Source organism: Rosa rugosa, chromosome 5 (assembly GCF_958449725.1).
Source record: "Rosa rugosa chromosome 5, drRosRugo1.1, whole genome shotgun sequence".
NCBI lineage: Eukaryota > Viridiplantae > Streptophyta > Magnoliopsida > Rosales > Rosaceae > Rosa > Rosa rugosa.
In genome coordinates, this window is record NC_084824.1 from 39,464,726 (window position 1) to 39,483,220 (window position 18,495).

General features: G+C 37.6%; 2 protein-coding genes across 5 annotated transcripts; one reads left to right on the forward strand and one right to left on the reverse strand.

Moving 5' to 3' along the window:
* Positions 1–4,243: 4,243 nt before the first annotated feature.
* Positions 4,244–7,421, forward strand: LOC133710726 (aspartate carbamoyltransferase 3, chloroplastic-like). Of its 4 annotated transcripts, none has more exons than XM_062136863.1 (6): positions 4,244–4,377; positions 4,939–5,541; positions 5,628–5,767; positions 6,210–6,383; positions 6,516–6,752; positions 6,852–7,421. In XM_062136863.1, the coding sequence occupies exons 2-6, from the start codon at positions 5,001–5,003 to the stop codon at positions 6,957–6,959; spliced, it is 1,200 nt and encodes a 399-aa protein (XP_061992847.1). In that variant the 5' UTR covers positions 4,244–4,377; positions 4,939–5,000; the 3' UTR covers positions 6,960–7,421. The 4 variants fall into 4 exon arrangements, with proteins under 4 accessions (XP_061992847.1, XP_061992848.1, XP_061992846.1 ...); XM_062136864.1 differs by having other exon boundaries at positions 4,254–4,377; positions 4,922–5,541; XM_062136862.1 differs by having other exon boundaries at positions 4,255–4,502.
* A 433-nt stretch (positions 7,422–7,854) lies between these two features.
* Positions 7,855–12,621, reverse strand: LOC133709750 (4-coumarate--CoA ligase CCL1-like). Its single transcript, XM_062135594.1, has 5 exons — positions 11,517–12,621; positions 10,525–10,723; positions 9,143–9,356; positions 8,945–9,047; positions 7,855–8,319 (listed from the first exon to the last, which is right to left on the reverse strand). The coding sequence occupies exons 1-5, from the start codon at positions 12,516–12,518 to the stop codon at positions 8,200–8,202; spliced, it is 1,638 nt and encodes a 545-aa protein (XP_061991578.1). The 5' UTR covers positions 12,519–12,621; the 3' UTR covers positions 7,855–8,199.
* Between the last annotated feature and the right edge of the window lie 5,874 nt (positions 12,622–18,495).

Sequence of the window (18,495 nt, forward strand, 5' to 3'; positions counted from 1 at the left end):
AAATTTTAATTTATCTTATAACTTTGATAGCATTCATGACCTCAGCAACCCAAGAGTAAAATATAGTGATGTTTCTTCATCATTCCAAAATATATGAGTAGTACGTATTGAGTCATGTTCAAATATTTAGTCATTTCCCTAAGTTATGTCACTGTCATTAGATACAAATCACATGATAATTAATAATAAGATAGTTAGAATTTTTATTTTTTTCTCGATTCTCCATATTTAAATTTAGATCCAATGATAATTGAGTACAACTGAGTAGAAAATTCATTGAGTAAGAGAACATGATTGAGTAAGCATTAGTTAAGTCTGAAGTGCTTATTTGGTTTACAAATTAAAATTAACCAATTAATTATTGTTTAAAGCAATATCCGATAAGTCCAAATCATAATCAATGATTGTACTATTGATTGAGAATTAGAACGCATACGATAATGACGCCAGTAAGGCAGTAACTATGAGTGTTCGATTTCTTGCTTTATATCACAATAGTTAAGTAGCTAGGAAGTGACTTTCATCCAACATTCCAACCTAACTAAAGAGCACTACAGATCATGGGCGGATCCAAGTAGTGGCTTGGGCGGGCTGGAGCCCGTCCGAGATTTTTAGGTTTAAAAAAAAAATTAGATGTATACTTTAATTGATGTTTAATTGATCGATGTGAGTTTAAATATTTAATTTACGTGGGTAAGTGGGTTTAATTGATTTCAAAACTTATCAAGGTCGATCAGTAGGTCTTCTTTCTGCTGTGCAATTGTTGTGGGTTTAATTGATTTCAATACTTATCATTTTATCAATTGTTGTGCTATCTCAGTATCTCGGCCAGGAGTTTGGCCTCATTCGAATGCCGAGTAATCAGTTCAGGTTTATAGAGTTAACTTTGCAGATTAGGCTTGGGTTTATTTGCTAGCTATTTCGTCCTATCCATAGCTTTATATTCATAACAAACTTTTGGGTTGAAAAAAAAACTATATATATGATGTATATATTTTGTTTATATGTATGTTTGTTTCACGAAGCCACCCGAACTCTCAAATTATCGAAGTCAAACTCCTCTCTGACTCTCCCATTCTCTCCGTCCATCACAAATTCTTATTCTTCTTGTTCTTCTTCATCGCAAAAAGGCCTAAATTACGGACTAAATTCAATCTTTGAACACTTGAACTCTCAGGTTCTCATCTCCCCACTCTTGCATTCGCACACCTCTGCATAATTGTACTAAAAAAAAAATTTTGGGCTTCGCCCAAAGGGATACATAAATATGTAGCCCTCCCTATTTTCGAATCCTAGATCCGCCACTGCTACAGATTATAGGGTTTAATTATCAGGTTCCCTCTTGCTATAACTGGAATTATTTCCCAATAAGCAAGAGCCTCAACTTACCTCAGTCATCCCTATGTTTTATATATTAGTACCTCTCTATGATAATTACTTATCATTCCATAGCCTCAATCAAAGGGAGCTTTCTATTTTGTCGGGTCGTTCTCAGAAGTCTTTCAAACACCGATCTTTCTCTGGGATCATTAGTTACCACAAAGGCTTTCCCTAACCCAACGTCCCACATAATTAGTAATGGCTATCTAGTTGTCAAATTAAGTTCCTTGATAATTAGATAGTTATGCTTCCATACCAAACAACTCCATGTGGCTATCTATGAATGACACAACCATTCAAGTATATTATGCTTTCCTACTAGTCACTTCAATCACTAGTATACTATTTCACTTATATATATATATATATATATATATATATATATATATATATATATATATATATATATATATATAGATCCTATCCAGAGCGAGGCCTCGCTCTGAAATTAAAGTGCGAGGTTGGAGTTTAGGGTCACTTTTCGGTCACATATCCACATCTCGACCGTTCAGTTTTTAGGTACTAATGTATATATCATCTCTGCAAAATTTCAGCTAAATTGATAGTCGTTAAGGCATTGATAACTACCTTAAAGCTAGTACGGTTCAGGTTTGACAGATTCAGTTCGTCCATTGGTTTAAGCGGATCAGATACCTTAAAGATCATCAATTTGGCTGAAATTTTGCAGAGATGATCTATATATTAGTACCTAAAAACTGAACGGTCGAGATGTGGATATGCGACCGAAAAGTGATCTTAAACTCCAACCTCGCACTTTAATTTCAGAGCGAGGCACTGCAAAATTTCAACCAAATTGATGGTCGTTAAGGCATTGATAACTGCCTTAAAGCTAGTACGGTTTAGGTTGGACAGATTCAGTTCGTCCACTGGTTTAAGTGAGTTAGATACCTTAAAGATCATCAATTTGGCTGAAATTTTGCATAGATGATCTATACATTAATACCTAAAAACTGAACGGTCGAGATGTGGATATGAGACCAAAAAGTTACCTTGAACCCTAACCTCGCTCTGAAATTTCAGAGCGAGGTATCGCTCTAGATATAATCTATATATATATATATATATATATATATATATATATATATATATATATATCCTATCCAGAGCGGAGTTTCGCTTTGAAATTACGGAGTGAACTTCGAGTTTTTGGTCACTTTTAGGTCGCATATTCACATCTCGACCGTTCAGTTTTTAGGTACTAGTGTATAGATCATCTCAGCAAATTTTCAACCAAATTGATGATCGTTAAGGCATTGATAACTGTCTTAAAGCTAGTACGATACGGTTCAGGTTGAACAGATTCAGTTCGTCGAATTGTTTAAGCGAGTTAGATCTTCAAGATTAGTAGAGAAAACACTAACAACACCCATTTATAAGTTATTTTCTTTTCTTCACTAACATACTCTGAGTGGCACAGCCCACATGTCAGCCGAATTATGGAGAAGTGCAATCGGAAGAGCTACACGTTTCAGCTAGCCAGTAGTTGATGATGATTGGCATACGTAGTTGACCATCTGTAAGAGAAAAAGAAACCGATCAAACAAGTACGTAGGTATAGAGTATGATGAACTATTTAATTAACATGAAGGAATTAATGACCATCTGGGGAGTATTATATATCTGGTGTGTTGTATCTGTTCATGGATATTAAGAGTTTCAACTCATATTTAGATTCAAATATACGAACGGAGGATCATGAGGCTATAGGAATGAAGTCATGAACTAGTGGAGGATCATGTACGTAGACAAATAGACTGGTCCAATTGCCTGAGAATGGAAAGTTGGCAGACAGAAGGACTACACAAGTTGACCTTAAATAGAAATCAACAACGTACGTCGGCCTACTGTTGGAATGCTGATTCGTCACCACTACTCTTTTCCATTTTGAAGTCACCACCACTACTCTCTTTGCGTTGGTGGAGAATATATGGTATAGAGAAACTTTGGGTTACAAGTTAGCTTTCTTGAATCTTGTTCACTTGCTCACGTTTATTCATTTATACCGTACATAACACTCATTTGATAACATAGCTTATTGGATCCACCACGCATGTGTACTGTAATGTACCTAGCAAACTAGATCCTAATACACCAACAATTAATATAGTTGTAAATATTCTTAAATATATCAATCAACTTCTCCAAGATATCCAACTTCAGATCTTGCATACCCAACCCAACTCAGCGTCTAGGTTGACTTTATTTGGATATAGTATTCAACACTAACTGAAATGCAAAATGATTGTACCCGCAGAGTCAAAAGGGACTCATAAAAAAACTATTCAATTATAGTCTACTTTTTTAGATGAATGGACTCAACCATTATTAAACTTCGGCAAGCAGTACAATAACGACACACCATTCTAGGGTCGACAATAAAAATTGTTACTTAGAGTACACTACAAAGTCCACCTCTAAAAGAGCAAACTACCTATCACACCCTGAGTACACCCACCTTTTAGGGTTAAGCCCAGAACAAAGAAAAGCAGAGCCCCGAAGAAGGGTAAAGCAAACAACAGGGGTCTCTCTTTTCTTTGCGATCTTTCCCGCTCAAAGCAAAAAAAAAAAAGACTCATTCTCCTTTTTTTTTTTTTTTAACTAAAAGAGAAAGGCCCAACATTGCACTGAATATTGAAAACATAAGCCATAAATGGACCAATAATCCAGCCCAAGATGGACCAAGGCCCAATTTGGACAAACCCTAACAACCCAATACTAAGCCCACACAACCCACGTAGGCCAAACGTGCAAAGGCCAAACCCACCATACCATATGGGCTACGGCCCGGAGAGCATTACGGGAAATCCAGGTAAATCCTGGGGATACTGGAAGCCCAACTTTTTCAGATTCCTGCCTCATTGGTCCGAGATCTTCACTGTAACTATAACAAAAGCAGGTCTCTGTAATTGAATCCTTCATGAGTTGTTAGTCCGACCTGTGGCGCTGCTACTTTAACGGGTTGGGCTCAATTTTCCGGTGAGACAGTTTTCCCTCTTGAAATTGTGTATTAGACTGTAAAGCTGTTAAAGTTTTGAACTTGTGGGAAGTGGCCTCTCTTTTATATGCTGCCATTTTAGCGTTCAGAGGAACCAGCATATTGGGTAAGCATAAGTTTGCTCAAAAACCCATTTCATGCTTTGAGTTTGTTGCATATTTACAAAGAAACACAAGATGGTTTTAGTTTGGATAGGAACAAAGTACTTGTTTATATTAGTCCTTTGATCTGTGTTTAAGTTGTTTGTAAAGGTTTATGATAATCCTTGTGACTGCATTGCGTTTTACTTCTTCTTTTCTTCTGCTCAATACCTTTTTCATCTGCACAAATCACTGCCTTTCGGTTTTTTTGTAAAACCAGAACTAATCATGTGTGGAATGTGCTTTATGAAGAGTTGTCAAAATTTAAACCTGACCTGATTTGCTTACTTTCCTTTATTTTGTACAAGCACTATTAGGCAATCAGTTATCGTACTTCATAAACCCCAGTGTTATGTACTATTTCATCATGCAATTCAGTTTCCAGTTTTATGTTATATGCAGAGAGGCTTCAACTTGCTTGATAGACACAATTTGATCCCATCGAGGCAATTTTACATATTGAAATGGCTGCGTCGTCACTACTATTTTCATCCCAAGGGATCATGTCGTTTCACAAAACAACAACGTGCTATAAAGACTTCACGAGCAGTTATCTAGATGTTGTCTGCAAACAATCTGATCACTCCAACTTTATGTGCTCAACACGGTCAAGGTTGTTACCCAATGAGACATTATCAAAACGTGAACAGGCTGCGAAATTCTCACAGAAGAATGACTTTTTGTGCCGTGCATTGAAAGTTGAAAATTCATCTTCCTTTTCGACAGGGAAGAAGTTTCAACTTGATGATGTGATTGAAGCTCAACAATTTGATAGAGATATTCTCAGTGCTATTTTTGAAGTTGCACGTGGTATGGAGAAGATTGAGAAGAATTCTCTGGGAAGCCAAATTCTTAAGGGTTATCTTATGGCTACTCTCTTTTATGAACCCTCCACTAGAACTAGACTTTCATTCGAGTCTGCCATGAAACGGTTGGGCGGGGAAGTTTTGACTACTGAAAATGCAAGGGAGTTTTCTTCAGCAGCTAAAGGAGAAACTCTTGAAGGTATCTCCTTCCTATTACTTATCAGATTTCCAAAGAGATGGTTTTACTAAAATTGGGTCATGAATATATTGGTGCTTCATTTTCAGATTCTATAAGAACTGTTGAAGGTTACTCGGATATAATTGTAATGCGTCACTTTGAGAGTGGTGCAGCAAAAAGAGCTGCAGCAACTGCTGCCATTCCTATAATTAATGCAGGAGATGGTCCTGGACAACATCCAACGCAGGTATGCTGGAAGTTATCCTTATTGCCATTGATTGAGAGAAAGTGAATTTTAATGGCTCAAGTCATGTAAAAAACCGTATGTATAGCCACAAAGAACTGGATGTGTCATTGTATTGACTGACGTGTAGTGAGTCTTATGTTTAAATATGTTGAAATCTTTTATATGGCCACGAGGTGATGTATTGTAGAAAGAAAGAGCCAAAATTCTCTATCCTTCATTTAGTTTATAAGAGAGGTAAGTTTGAAAAGAAAAAATTAGGCGTTGATCCAAACCCTTCTATAATGATATAGATGCTGGTTTGTATCAATTGCCATGTCAACTACAGATGTGGCTGGGAGTATAATGATTGTGTCTCATATCTGAGGCATACTGCTAGATAGTTCCTGTTAGTTTTAGTATCCTTCATCCGGTTATAGTTAATTCTTTGGTTTCATGTCCACAGGCTCTTTTAGACGTCTACACTATTGAAAGGGAGATAGGAAAGCTAGATGGAATTAGAGTTGCGCTTGTTGGTGATCTTGCTAACGGAAGGACTGTGCGCTCACTGGCATACTTGCTTGCTAGGTATAACGATGTGAAGATCTATTTCGTATCTCCTGATGCGGTTAAAATGAAGGTAAATTACCAAACAGGGTATTTTGCATTTTTTTTCAGTTTTGCTGAATCCATCATAATATGGCAATGGAGGGAAGTCTAGTTATGACCCCAGAGATTTGAAGTCTAACCTTTTTTTATATTCCAATTGCAGGATGATATAAAAGATTATTTGACGTCAAAGGAAGTTGAATGGGAAGAAAGTGCTGATTTGATGGAAGTTGCTTCCAAGTGTGATGTTCTTTATCAAACTCGCATTCAGCGTGAACGGTTTGGAGAAAGAATTGACCTCTATGAAGAAGCTCGAGGCAAGTACATTGTGGACCATCATGTGTTGGATGTGATGCAGAAGCATGCTGTGGTCATGCACCCGCTGCCTAGACTTGATGAGGTAAGCACTTTAATAGTTATTTCTTGACCCCTTTTAACAGGCCTCATGCTTATGCATCTATATATTTGTTAATTTCATCATCCTCTGAATTTCATGCAGATTACTGTGGATGTTGATGGGGATCCGAGAGCTGCCTATTTCAGACAAGCAAAGAACGGCCTATACATTAGGATGGCACTCTTGAAACTACTACTTGTGGGGTGGTGAAGAAGGCATCTTTTCTAAAGGTTTTTTTTTTCCCTTATCGATTCTAAAGTTACGACACTATTTCCTTGGTCATTTTGGAGGCTTGGTTGCAATAATATTGGTAGGGTTGTTGGCGAAAAATGTCTTTTGAAAAGTTTCTGCTCTTTCTTTTTGAAAGGAGTTTCGACTCTTTCTTTATTTCCTTGTGTGTGGACAAATTTTGGCTACCAAAACTGCAGAAAAAGTTGTTGAGCTCATAGACTAGGGGTTTCCTTTGACTAATCTTTTGAATGCTTTCGTGAAGAAACAGATTTCATGAGAGCAGTGGAATAGTTACATTGACTGGTTAGTATAGTTTGCAACTTTAGATTGTCCTTGCTCTGTTTAGCTGTTAGTATTTGTGGCAGCAATTCTGTAATCAACGATTTATATTTGTATATTTGGAGAATTAATCCCCAGTTTTCAGTTGGATGCTGTACTTTTTTTTTTTTTTTTTTTTTAAAAAAAAAAAACCCCACCCCATTCCCACCTTTGATGGGGCTCGAACTATTGACCTCTTATATATGAGACCAAAGCCTTACCACCCCACCAAACACACACACCCAGTTGGATGCTGTACTTGTTTATCAGGAACATAATTCATGTTCTGTTCATTTACAATGCACGTCCACATCTCTGTGTTCGAATCTAGGTTATGTGAAGGAGGACTATTCAGAGTCGGTCCGACATTGAGAATGTTAAGCCTCGCTATTAAAATATGTCCAAGTTAGTTAGCAAACACGTAATAACAACCTCTATCAACCTCTATGATTATGACCCGGCCATGTAAAACAAGTACAGAATGGCGTTGTGGTCTGAGAATCAATTGAAACGCAACAGAGCCTAAAATCTTTCAAACTACACATAAGTAAGAAGATGAACAAAAAGCTATATTTTGAACAAATATATTACTCAACATTAAGAGTTGCAGACATTTATGAGTCCATTTTTCAATTGATCCAACACCCTATACATAAAACAAATTTGTATAAAGCCTACAACTTCTCTCTCTTTTTTCTTAATTGGTCTCAAAGAGGAAGAAATTAGGTACATACAAAGGCTTGAAAAATCACCCCATTATAGAAACAATTACGAGTACTTTTCCTTTCCATCCTGATTTTCCCTTGTCGATTTTGGAAAGTTAGCCAATAACATTGATGTATAGGCGTTTGATCTTCATCACACTTGATAATCTGATCTTACTGTTTCAGTTGCTGGTAGCCTAGTTGGGTAGACCTGCAGCCAGCCGTGCTCTCAAGTCTTTCCTCAATATTTTGCCAGACGGAGCTTTTGGGATTTTGTCTGTGAAGAAAACCCTACTTATTCTCTTGTAGAACACCACCTGCACATATAAAACGTGGACTTAACAATTAGTTTGAGGACTAATAAAAACCAGTACGTCCGTTTTTAGATCATATATGTACCATTGATATATTTTTTTTGCCTTTTTTAAAAACTAGTACATATCTCGTTCATGATCACTTAAAACTCTTTGATGATGGCTGTCACAGACTCACAGTTAAAAGGACTGAAAATGGTTAAGATTAGGATAGGTTTCGCCTTAAGGTACCAAAAAATATCGTGAAGGCAGGTAACACATGAACCTATGAACAAACTGTACTTCAAGGCTATAAATTCTATCCAATATTTCGGTGATGATGATAGTATCGCTTAAACAATGCATGTGTCTTGGAAGTGAAATCATGATGATATCAGTATTATAAGAAGAGCTTTCTATTAGATTTGATCTCTCACTTCTTTTTCAGAATAAAACCAGCTGTAGTGTTTGATGTGAGAACATTAATTATTTAACCTATGCCACACATGTGAGAATTAATAGTAGCTATTGGCTAACCTCTAGGCTATTCAAACTAAACATCAAACTAATCCTGCCCAGATGGTTAATATCTAGTAGACTAGTAGATTATAACTACTTCAACCACCGAGTAATTAATGAAGGTAGGTACCTGTTTTGATATGTATTGCTTAATGTCATCCTCAGATATCTTGGAACCGTTTGATCTTACAACAAATGCAATAGGAACCTCTCCTGCAGCCTCATCCTTCATCCTGATCGAACACAATTGATTAAACAAGTTATTAGTAATTCACTTTAACATTTATTAAAAATCAAGTTATGTTACGCAATAGGGTAATTAACTTACGGCACAACAGCAGCATCGGAGAGGTTGGGATGGGAGATCAACATGGCTTCGAGCTCAGCCGGTGCGACTTGGAAACCTTTGTATTTAATGAGTTCTTTTAAACGGTCAACGATGAAGAGCTCATCGTCGTCATCGATGTACCCTATATCACCTGTGTGCAACCATCCTTCTTTGTCTATGGTCCTCTCAGTCGCCTCAGGGTCATTCAGGTATCCTGCATCACCAATTAATAACTTGGGGTAATCAGTAAGTTGATTTCTTAAATTTTTTTGTGCATATATTGATATAAGGGTTTAGGCAAAAGTTTAATATTTTTGATGTAAGATATTTCTCGTGAAATGAAAAAGTAGCTGAATCATTTCGGAAAGGTTATACGCTCATATTTTGTTTTTCTTTGACGAATTTTCTCAGAATAGTGGTCCTCAAACTTTTGGATAGTTTTTCTTGGAAAGTTCGATAATCCCCTTTTTAATAAAAAGAGAAAATTAAAAGTTTCAATACCTCCGGATAAATATCCCAAACAAGACCAGCAAGTGTTGTCAATATGCAAGTGTATTCTAACTATGGCCAAAAAGAAACGACTAGTGCACTAGCCATGCCGATGCATAATTATCCCCTTACCTACAATATTTATAACATTTAATTGACTGTTTTTGCTCAAGTAAAGAATTCGCAGTTTTTTTTTTTCCCTTAATAGCGAGAAAAACTCTGGCAAACCGACACAAAAAATCATTGATTCATTCAATAACATAACAAATTAAAATTGCTCTAACTAAAAAATACATCGAACCAAACTACTTAAGAAAATATTCAAGAATAAATAATATATTTTAATATTATACAGTTAGAGATTATTTGAAAATTGACGTAGAAGGAGACTTGAAGAGGTAGACATGCATGACAAAGACATTATTAGTAGTGAAAGGGTTTATTGCTCCAATTAAGTTTGAACGAGGAAGACAAAGTCACGCCCCTCCCACAAATAACCCCGTCCACTCATAATATTTTAATGATGTCTCGTCATACCGTACAATCACACGAAAAGAAAATCTTGCAGTTCATAAACTTGTTATAAAAAATCTTATAAAAGAACTAGTTATGAGAAATATATTGGATGCGAATCCGAGTCCATTTTCCATTTTTGCAAGCAAGACTTTAAAATCCAACTCTATCTTGCTTCGTAAGCAAGAACAAAAGCTATAGAGACATAGATCGATCAAATTCGATATAAACTTGACAAAAATAACTACATTGTTTGAACGATAAACAACAACGTCCAGACCATAACTTTAATAGAACTAAATAATTAGATTTTAATCCATCATGGGCGACTAAACCACTCTATTAAAATTTTGAATTACGAAAATGAAGGAATTACGTACCTTTCATGATTTGGCTACCTCGGATGCAAATCTCTCCGGATTGGTTTCGGGGAAGGGATTCATTGCTGTCGGGGTCGATGATCTTCATCTCAGCATTTCTTACGACGGTCCCGCACGCACCTGATTTTATCTCATAGGGTTCTTTTGCAAATGCCAAGCACATGGATAGAACTGGTCCGGCCTCAGTCATCCCATAACCCTTCAGGAAATATGGAAATAAATTTAGAACATAATCCAAAATAAAAGGCGTTCTTTTGGAATTGCTTTTACAATGATAATAGTGAAGAATATATAAACTACTCCATGGCTATTCTCAATCAACTTCTTTCTATTACTTTTCATGGCTAATTACGTGCCTTTCATGATTTGGTTTTCTATTACTTCATGACTGAGAATTCTTAAGGTATTTCATGGGGTTGTTTTGTATTAGTTAATTAATTGGAAGAATTATACATTTATTGTTTCCATTAAGGGTCGAGTACCTAGAGTTTAAATTTCAACGTATTGTAAGTCAAATAAATTATATAAATGGTGTGCATGATGTAGTGGGATATGCGTTTTTTGTCAAACCATGAAGGAATAATAGGATAACGTTTTGGCAATTATTCTGAAAATTTGTGATTTGGATCAGGACAAAATTAATGTTATGTTAGCATTTGTCAATTTCGTAGAATAGGAAAGAGATATCAAGACATCAAATCTTGCTAAACCAAATCAAGAAAGTATATGTATGTCAATTATTACTACCCAAAAGTTTTCTTTCTATTACTTTTAATGGTGAAATAGTGACCAAAAGAACCCAAAAATAAAGCTTTAATTTAAAATAATTATTTCCAATATTTCACATATCAATTTCCTCACCAACCAAAGGAACCAAATATAAAGTTTTAGAAAGTTAGTTTGTAACAACTATGAACGTATTCGACGTTAAAATGAAATTAATAAAATTAATTACCTGTTGTTATCAAAAATAAAAATAAAAAATTAATTACCTGTCCGAGTTTGGCATTGGGCAGTTTAGCCCTGACAGTGTCCTCGAGCTCCTTCCCCATCGGAGCCGCCCCGGACATCACCATCCGAATCGACGACAAGTCGTACCGGTGCAGGTCCGGACTCTTGGCGATGTTCAAAACAATCGGAGGCACAAACGGCGCAATAGTCACCTTTTCCTTTTCCACCAACTCCAACAACTTGTTGATCTCAAACTTCTGCATGATCAGGATCGTCGCTCCGACTCGGAGTCCGCAGAGGAACACCGAGTTGAGGGAGTAGATGTGGAACAACGGCAGCACGCAGAGGATCACGTCCTCCTTGTGAAAGTAGAGGTTTGGGTTTTCGCCGTCGACCTGCTGCGCCACGCTCGTCACCAACCCCTTGTGCGTCAGCATCACTCCTTTCGGTAGCCCCGTCGTTCCAGACGAGTAGGGCAGCGCCACCACGTCGTCCGGGTTGATTTTCACCGCCGGGGTTTCGCTCTCGTCAGCCGACGTCAGCTGGGAGAAATGCAACACATCCTCTGATAACGACGAAGTCTCATCCACGCACATGAGTTTAACGTTGTTGAGTTTGGCAAAGTCCTTCACCTTGTCCACGTAGGCCGCTTGAGTTATGATCAGCTTGGCGTTGGAGGCAGTGGCTTGCTTGGCGACCTCGGCAGGAGTGTAGAAGGGGTTCGCCGTAGTGATGATGCCTCCGATGTAAGAGGCGCCGAGGAATGCGAAGGCGAATTCGGGGCAGTTTTGGAGGAGGAGCATGACGACGTCGCCCTGATGAATGCCGAGCTTGTCGAGACCTGCGGCGACTCTGCGGGAGGTGAGCTCGACGTCGGCATAGGTGAAGGTCTCGCCGGTGTTGCCGTTGATCATGCAGGGACGGTCACGGAATTGGGAGATGTTCTCGAAGCAGTAGGTGTGGAGAGGGAGGTGGTTCGGGATGTAAATGTCCGGCAGCTTTGAACGGAAAATGAATTCGTGACTGTCTTGTTTGTTCTCCATTTTGGAAAGTGCGAACGGAAAATGTGAGAGAGAAAGAGGAGAAGGTGGGGATTGGGTTGCGTTTAGCTTTCTTGCGGTGAAGTCTCTCCCTGTTTTGGTTTGAGTTTTGGTTGATGTAATATAGAAGTAGGTGTGATGGTGAAATGAGACTGGACCTGTCCGGTATTAACAAATTTATCAAGGGCAGATCGCGTCCAATTATCGCATAAATAGAAACACACTCAACTCTCTCGGTAACGCGTCTGTCACCGAAACATTTGACACTTCCAATCGTCAACATCCACGTGTTCATTTTGTTTCTCTTTGTAAAACTACGATGCAAGTATGCACACGTGGAACGAAATGATAGGGAGGCTAGGAATATGACCGTGGACGGGGTTGTAGAGGATGAGAGGATTCGGGGGTTGGTGAGGGAGGGAAGTGATATGGATTTGGTTGTGTGGGGCACACGTTGGACTCGAAGCCACCAAATCCCTGCCACGTAGGAAGCTCCACCTAACGCAGCGTTTTACTAGTTTTTGGTTGGTGATTCTAGTAAACGACAACCTTCCCACCTACTACAAATCCCCATCGGAGAGTTAAAAAGAAGCGTCGGAAGTGACGTCGGGTTGCCGTCACTTCCCATTTTCCGCCCAAATAGGGTTTTCTACTCCAATCCACAAATTTATTTGGTAACAAAATGTCAAACCTAAAATTTGGTGAGCGAAATATAAAACTAGGAAATAGCCAATTCAAAGGGTTTCCAAATACAATTTTCATATATTTCAAGTCAGCAAAGACCAGCAAGTCTATGCTGTACTTAGTTGGCAAGAAATGAACTATTTTCCGGATTCCAAATGAAATTGTCAAACTTTGGCTAGGGAGAGAGAATGTGGAAAATAAAATACTAGCTACCATGTATGTGTGATGCTCGTGAGTACCAAAAAAATCTGTGTCATGAACATTTTAGCCTACTTGTAACAACTCTTTTAGGGAAAATTGTTTCATATATGAATAATTTCGTCAGACAGAAAATTAAAGAAAAAAAATTAATGGATAATCCATATATATATATATATATATATATATGTAGACGGGACGTGATTACACTATTATTCATTATATAGAGATCCATGTTGTTATTTGTTGTAAAACTAGTGTGAACAATTTAGACTCGGTCTATATGAAGATTAATCTCTTACCAGTTTTTTTTTTTTTTTCCCTAACCATCGCTTACCAATTGAAGACTCTTTTTCATAAAGATTAAACACTTGTCTTTAGGTAATCCACTTTTCAAACATTTCTCCTTGAGCTACCCTTCAAATTATTAATAGCCAAAATCAATCATTGGATTAATATTCAATTAATTTTGTCATCTAAAGGATTCTCAAGGAGAAGGGCCCATTCTTTACCAACTACAAGTTAGACTTGCTTATTCAAGAAATGAAATAAGTAGGAATGGGAGGATTAACTTAGAAGCCCCCTTTTATATAAATGAGCCACTCTTATAATCAGAGACATGCCAAAATAGTCATTATTCAGTAAGTAAATTCGTGTAAATTTTTAACACTCAGATCTTCGATCATCTGCAACATCTACCCTAAACAAAAGAGAGAGGTTGAAGAAGAACATCCATCATGCTTCTTCTTTCGCCCTTTAGAAAACGTCGAACAATATTTGCTAAGACAAAAAAAATTCACACAATCTGTCATTTTCGTTATTTGTTCTTTCTACCCTGAGGAAGCTTCTTTTCATTTCTATAGTCCACTCTTGTAATTACTCTTTCACTTAACGACCAGCTAGCCTTTGTTTTTTTTCTCCAAGAGTATATCATGAATCCCTCAACAACTGATAAATTTCCATTATAGAAAATTAATATCGGCCAATAAGATTAACATGCATCTGTTGTTAGGGATACTAATCCAATAAGATCGGAGTGTTAGGCCTGCAGTCTTTTTATACGCGTACGTACGACCTTTTATTTTATCTCATAGAAGCTTCTCATTCAATTCTAGTGTTGAACTGGTGCATGTTCCCATATAAAGAACGAACAATAATATAATATAATATAATATAATGTATATATATATATATATATATATATATATATATATGATTCAGTGCACCGTCGTGCACTTGCACAGACATAAATGGATGGTTAGATTATATTAAATACACTCTTAGGTTATTAATAAAAATATTAATTATAAATATCAAGAGTTGAAATCATCTTATAAGTGTTGGATCATTTGCACCGTCAGTGCATAGAATAATTTCCAACTCAAACGCGAGTCGGCCTAACTTAACTTACTAACCCAGACAGAAAAAAGACAGAGTCAAACTTATAACATGCATTAGTTAAGCTGAGTAACCAGGTCATTCTGAAAAGCTTAGCTAGTACGTGTACGACCAAATATGGCAATCTCACCTACCACACCATCCTCAAGTAATGGTCATGAATGATTACAATACGAGCGCCTTGTTTAATTTCTTAGGGTGTGCTCATCACATGTCACTGCACCGATCCATCGATCCCCACTTGAACGATTGTTCTACGGCTAGGGTTTATTGGGAGGTAGGTGGCTAGTTCCATTGGTTTTTTTTTTTTTTTTTTTTTTTCAATGGACGAATGGTATTTAAAAGGGGAGGTACTCTACCAGTCCAGGAATATTTTATTGGTTATTGTTGGCGATGAAAAATTCTGATTGGACTTTGACTCACCAATAAATTTAAACTAGAGCGGGAGTTGATCAAGAACTATCAAGAAGTTTTGTTTCTTGGCTTGAAGTTTGACTGTCGACGCGAAGAAGGGGTTACCTACAGAAAACCCTCTAATGCCTAAATTAGCTAGTATTTATCTTAGTCGAGTGTAGTAAAATGAATTGGAATGAAATATTGAAATGTGATACCTGGCTTTTGAGCCTTCTATATATAGTAAATGCTTACTTGGCCTGCAAGTAACCTTGCACAACAAGTAGCCTGCGGCTTGGGTTGCGAGTAAAATTACACGAAAAGTAGCTCGTGACTTTGGCTACAAGTCTCAAAATAGTAATCATTCCCACACTTATAGCTGCAACCAATACTGCACTTATAGCTGCAATCATTATCGAATTTATGGTTGAAATTGTTTATGTATGGTTTCCGATAGGATATCGAGAATCATTGAGAAGGCGCACCATCTCCAAGCTCTGTCACCTGTCAACCACAAATAGAGGTCAGAGAGTAGACCGAGGTTGCCGGCCTGCGACTCTCTGATGCTTAAGTCATATATTTGTATGAATGTTGATAAGGTAGGAGTAGAGAGAGTAGTGACTTACCTTGAATAAGGAGGGACACATGTATATATAGTGTTAGGTTTGGGCTTGTCACCCTTCCCTTTCCCATGTGGACCTAGATGTGGCTTATCAAAGTTGGGACTGTGAGACTACTCAAACTAGTATATGTGTTGGGTTTTAGGCCTACCTTATAGAGTTAGCCCCAAGACTCTTATGGTGGCCAGTTGGCCGTGTTATTCCGGTGATTATGCTCGATATGCATATGGTATAAACAAGTTCCCCAAGCCCCCGGTCAATAACTTTATTAGGTGGAGAGTTTGTCTAAGTAGAAACACCTAGAGTACATGGTAGATGGCCTACCAAGAGGCGCTTTACCGGGATGACCAGCCCCCGGGGGTCTCCTAAGTCCTTACTCCTTAGGCAAGAGCGATCAAGATCGGGTCGCGCTAGGTATGGCATTAGGTGTGCTGCTTTAAGGTTGTCGCTTCAGGTGAGTTAGGGTGATTGTCTCGTTCTGGTGCCTGAAGGTAGCTATTGTTGTATCAGGGTCACCAAAAGTGTTGCTCCCATGTGGTATGACATTAGTAATGCTATTGGGAGTCGGAGTTGAGGTAGTGCTCTCGCCCCAAGTGGAGTGACTTGGGGTTAGCATCCAGCTTCGTGTTGTTAGCGGTAACGGGAGTCCATATGCTTTGTTATATTTGCTATTAGTGTGTGAATATACTTTAGGCGTGTGTAGCATTTGATTGGTATTGGTATGTTTGTATACCTTAGGTGTATGTCGCTTTTAAAACCGAAGGGCTCAGGGAAAAGTACGTATTTGAAAAATGTTAGTTTGAGTGGATAAAAATAAACGCGTTTAAGAAATTAAAATAAAAGAAAGACTTAATGCTTTTCCGTTTCTTTCTTCCTGAAAACCACGCATGTAAAATGGATTTATAAAAAAAAATTAAAAAATTAAAACTAAAAATCAGAACTCTTAGAAATCGGAATGATACCAGCTCCGCCTCACTATTCAAAATAAAGTAAAATGGAGAAGAAAAATTCACCACACAATGAACAGCCATAAAGGCTCTTGGCCGAGCATCTCGGGCTAAATACTAATATAATCACCCCTCTTAGGCGAAGCGGATACTAGGCTGCGGTGAACTTGCCACCAAGGCAAGTATTTCACCTCACCATATAGGCATATGGGCTTTGGTGACCTTGCCATCAAAGCAACTGTTCACCTCGCCACGCAGGCGGAACAATAGGCAAAACATGGTTGCATGGTAATACAATAACCAATGGTATGGTGACATAGAAAAATTCAAGAGATCATTAAAAAAATGGTACCTGAACTATACCTCAATCTTATCGATGGTACCTGAACTTCAATTTTGATCACAACCAGTACCCGAACTTTTCGATTTCATTTTAAATGGTACCTAAGGCCACCTTCAATCACTATTCCGGCCAAAAAAGCCAAATCTAAAATTAAAAAAAAATTAAAAAAAAAGTTCAAGGCAAGTCTATTATCAAAAAGATCATCACTATATATGATCGCAACCCTTGAAATCATCAAATATCATCACTATGATCGCCTTACATGCTGTTTTTAGTCAGAATAGTGACCGGAGGTGGCTCTAGGTACCATTTAAAATGAAATTGAAAAGTTTGGGTACTGGTTGTGATCAAAATTGAAGTTCAGGTACTATCGATAAGATTGAGGTATAATTCAGGTACCATTTGTGATAATAACCCTTAAAAAAAAAAAAAAAAAAAAACACTTCCCAAAAATCTCAAATACCAATCAAGAAAAGGGTAATGATGGAAAAGGTCACTTTAGAGAGTGAAATGATAATAAGGTCACCTAGTTTCCCACTTGATAAAAATGTCCATTGTGAATTGTTATTAATATTAGTTTAGTCCTTATGAATAATGAGGCCATGTTAAAAAAAGTCAGTTTTTAATTTTTATCATTCCGATTCTGCCCCTAAGATAATAAAACCTTTATAACCTTCCATTTCAAAATCTGGGAGCTCAAATTTTCTCTCTCCTTTGATCAGAAAGCTTCCGAATCGATTTGATCGGAGATCTCTTTCCGATATTCTTTCTTCGCCGCCCTCTCCGTCGGAAGCTTCCGATTTCTCTTTGTGCCTCTGCGACGATCTGAAATCTCAGTTTTGAGTGGTTTTGGAGCTTCCGCAGCTCTTTTCTCTTTTTCTGGATCTCTGGCTTCGTCGGTGTTCGTCTTGATCACGTTATTGTGTTCTTCTTCTTCGTCGACTCAGTGCTTAGTTACAGTCTCTCTATTTCTTCCTCTCTCTGGTTTTCTCTGATTTGATGGGTAAGCCTTCTCTCTGTGAATTTGTTCGTTTTGGATTTTGCAGTGTATTTTTGTTGTTTGTGTTAAATTGTTGAATTGTTCATTTTGGATTACTGTGTTCTTCTCCTTCGTCGACTCAGTGCTATGTTGAATTGTTGATGATGTTTTGTGCTATTGCGGTACTATATTTGTTCTATACTATGATTTTTTTATCCGTGACATGGCCAGTTACATTTTTAATACTGCTGTTTTGTGCAGGAATTATCATTTATTTTGCGAGTATGATGTTGTTCTTCTGTTCAAGCATTAATAGTGACTTTGGCAGTGATAATTCTGTTGATTCCTTAGTAGTGACATGGCCAATTACATTTATAATATTGTTCTTCTGTTCAGGCATTAACAATTACTTTGGCAG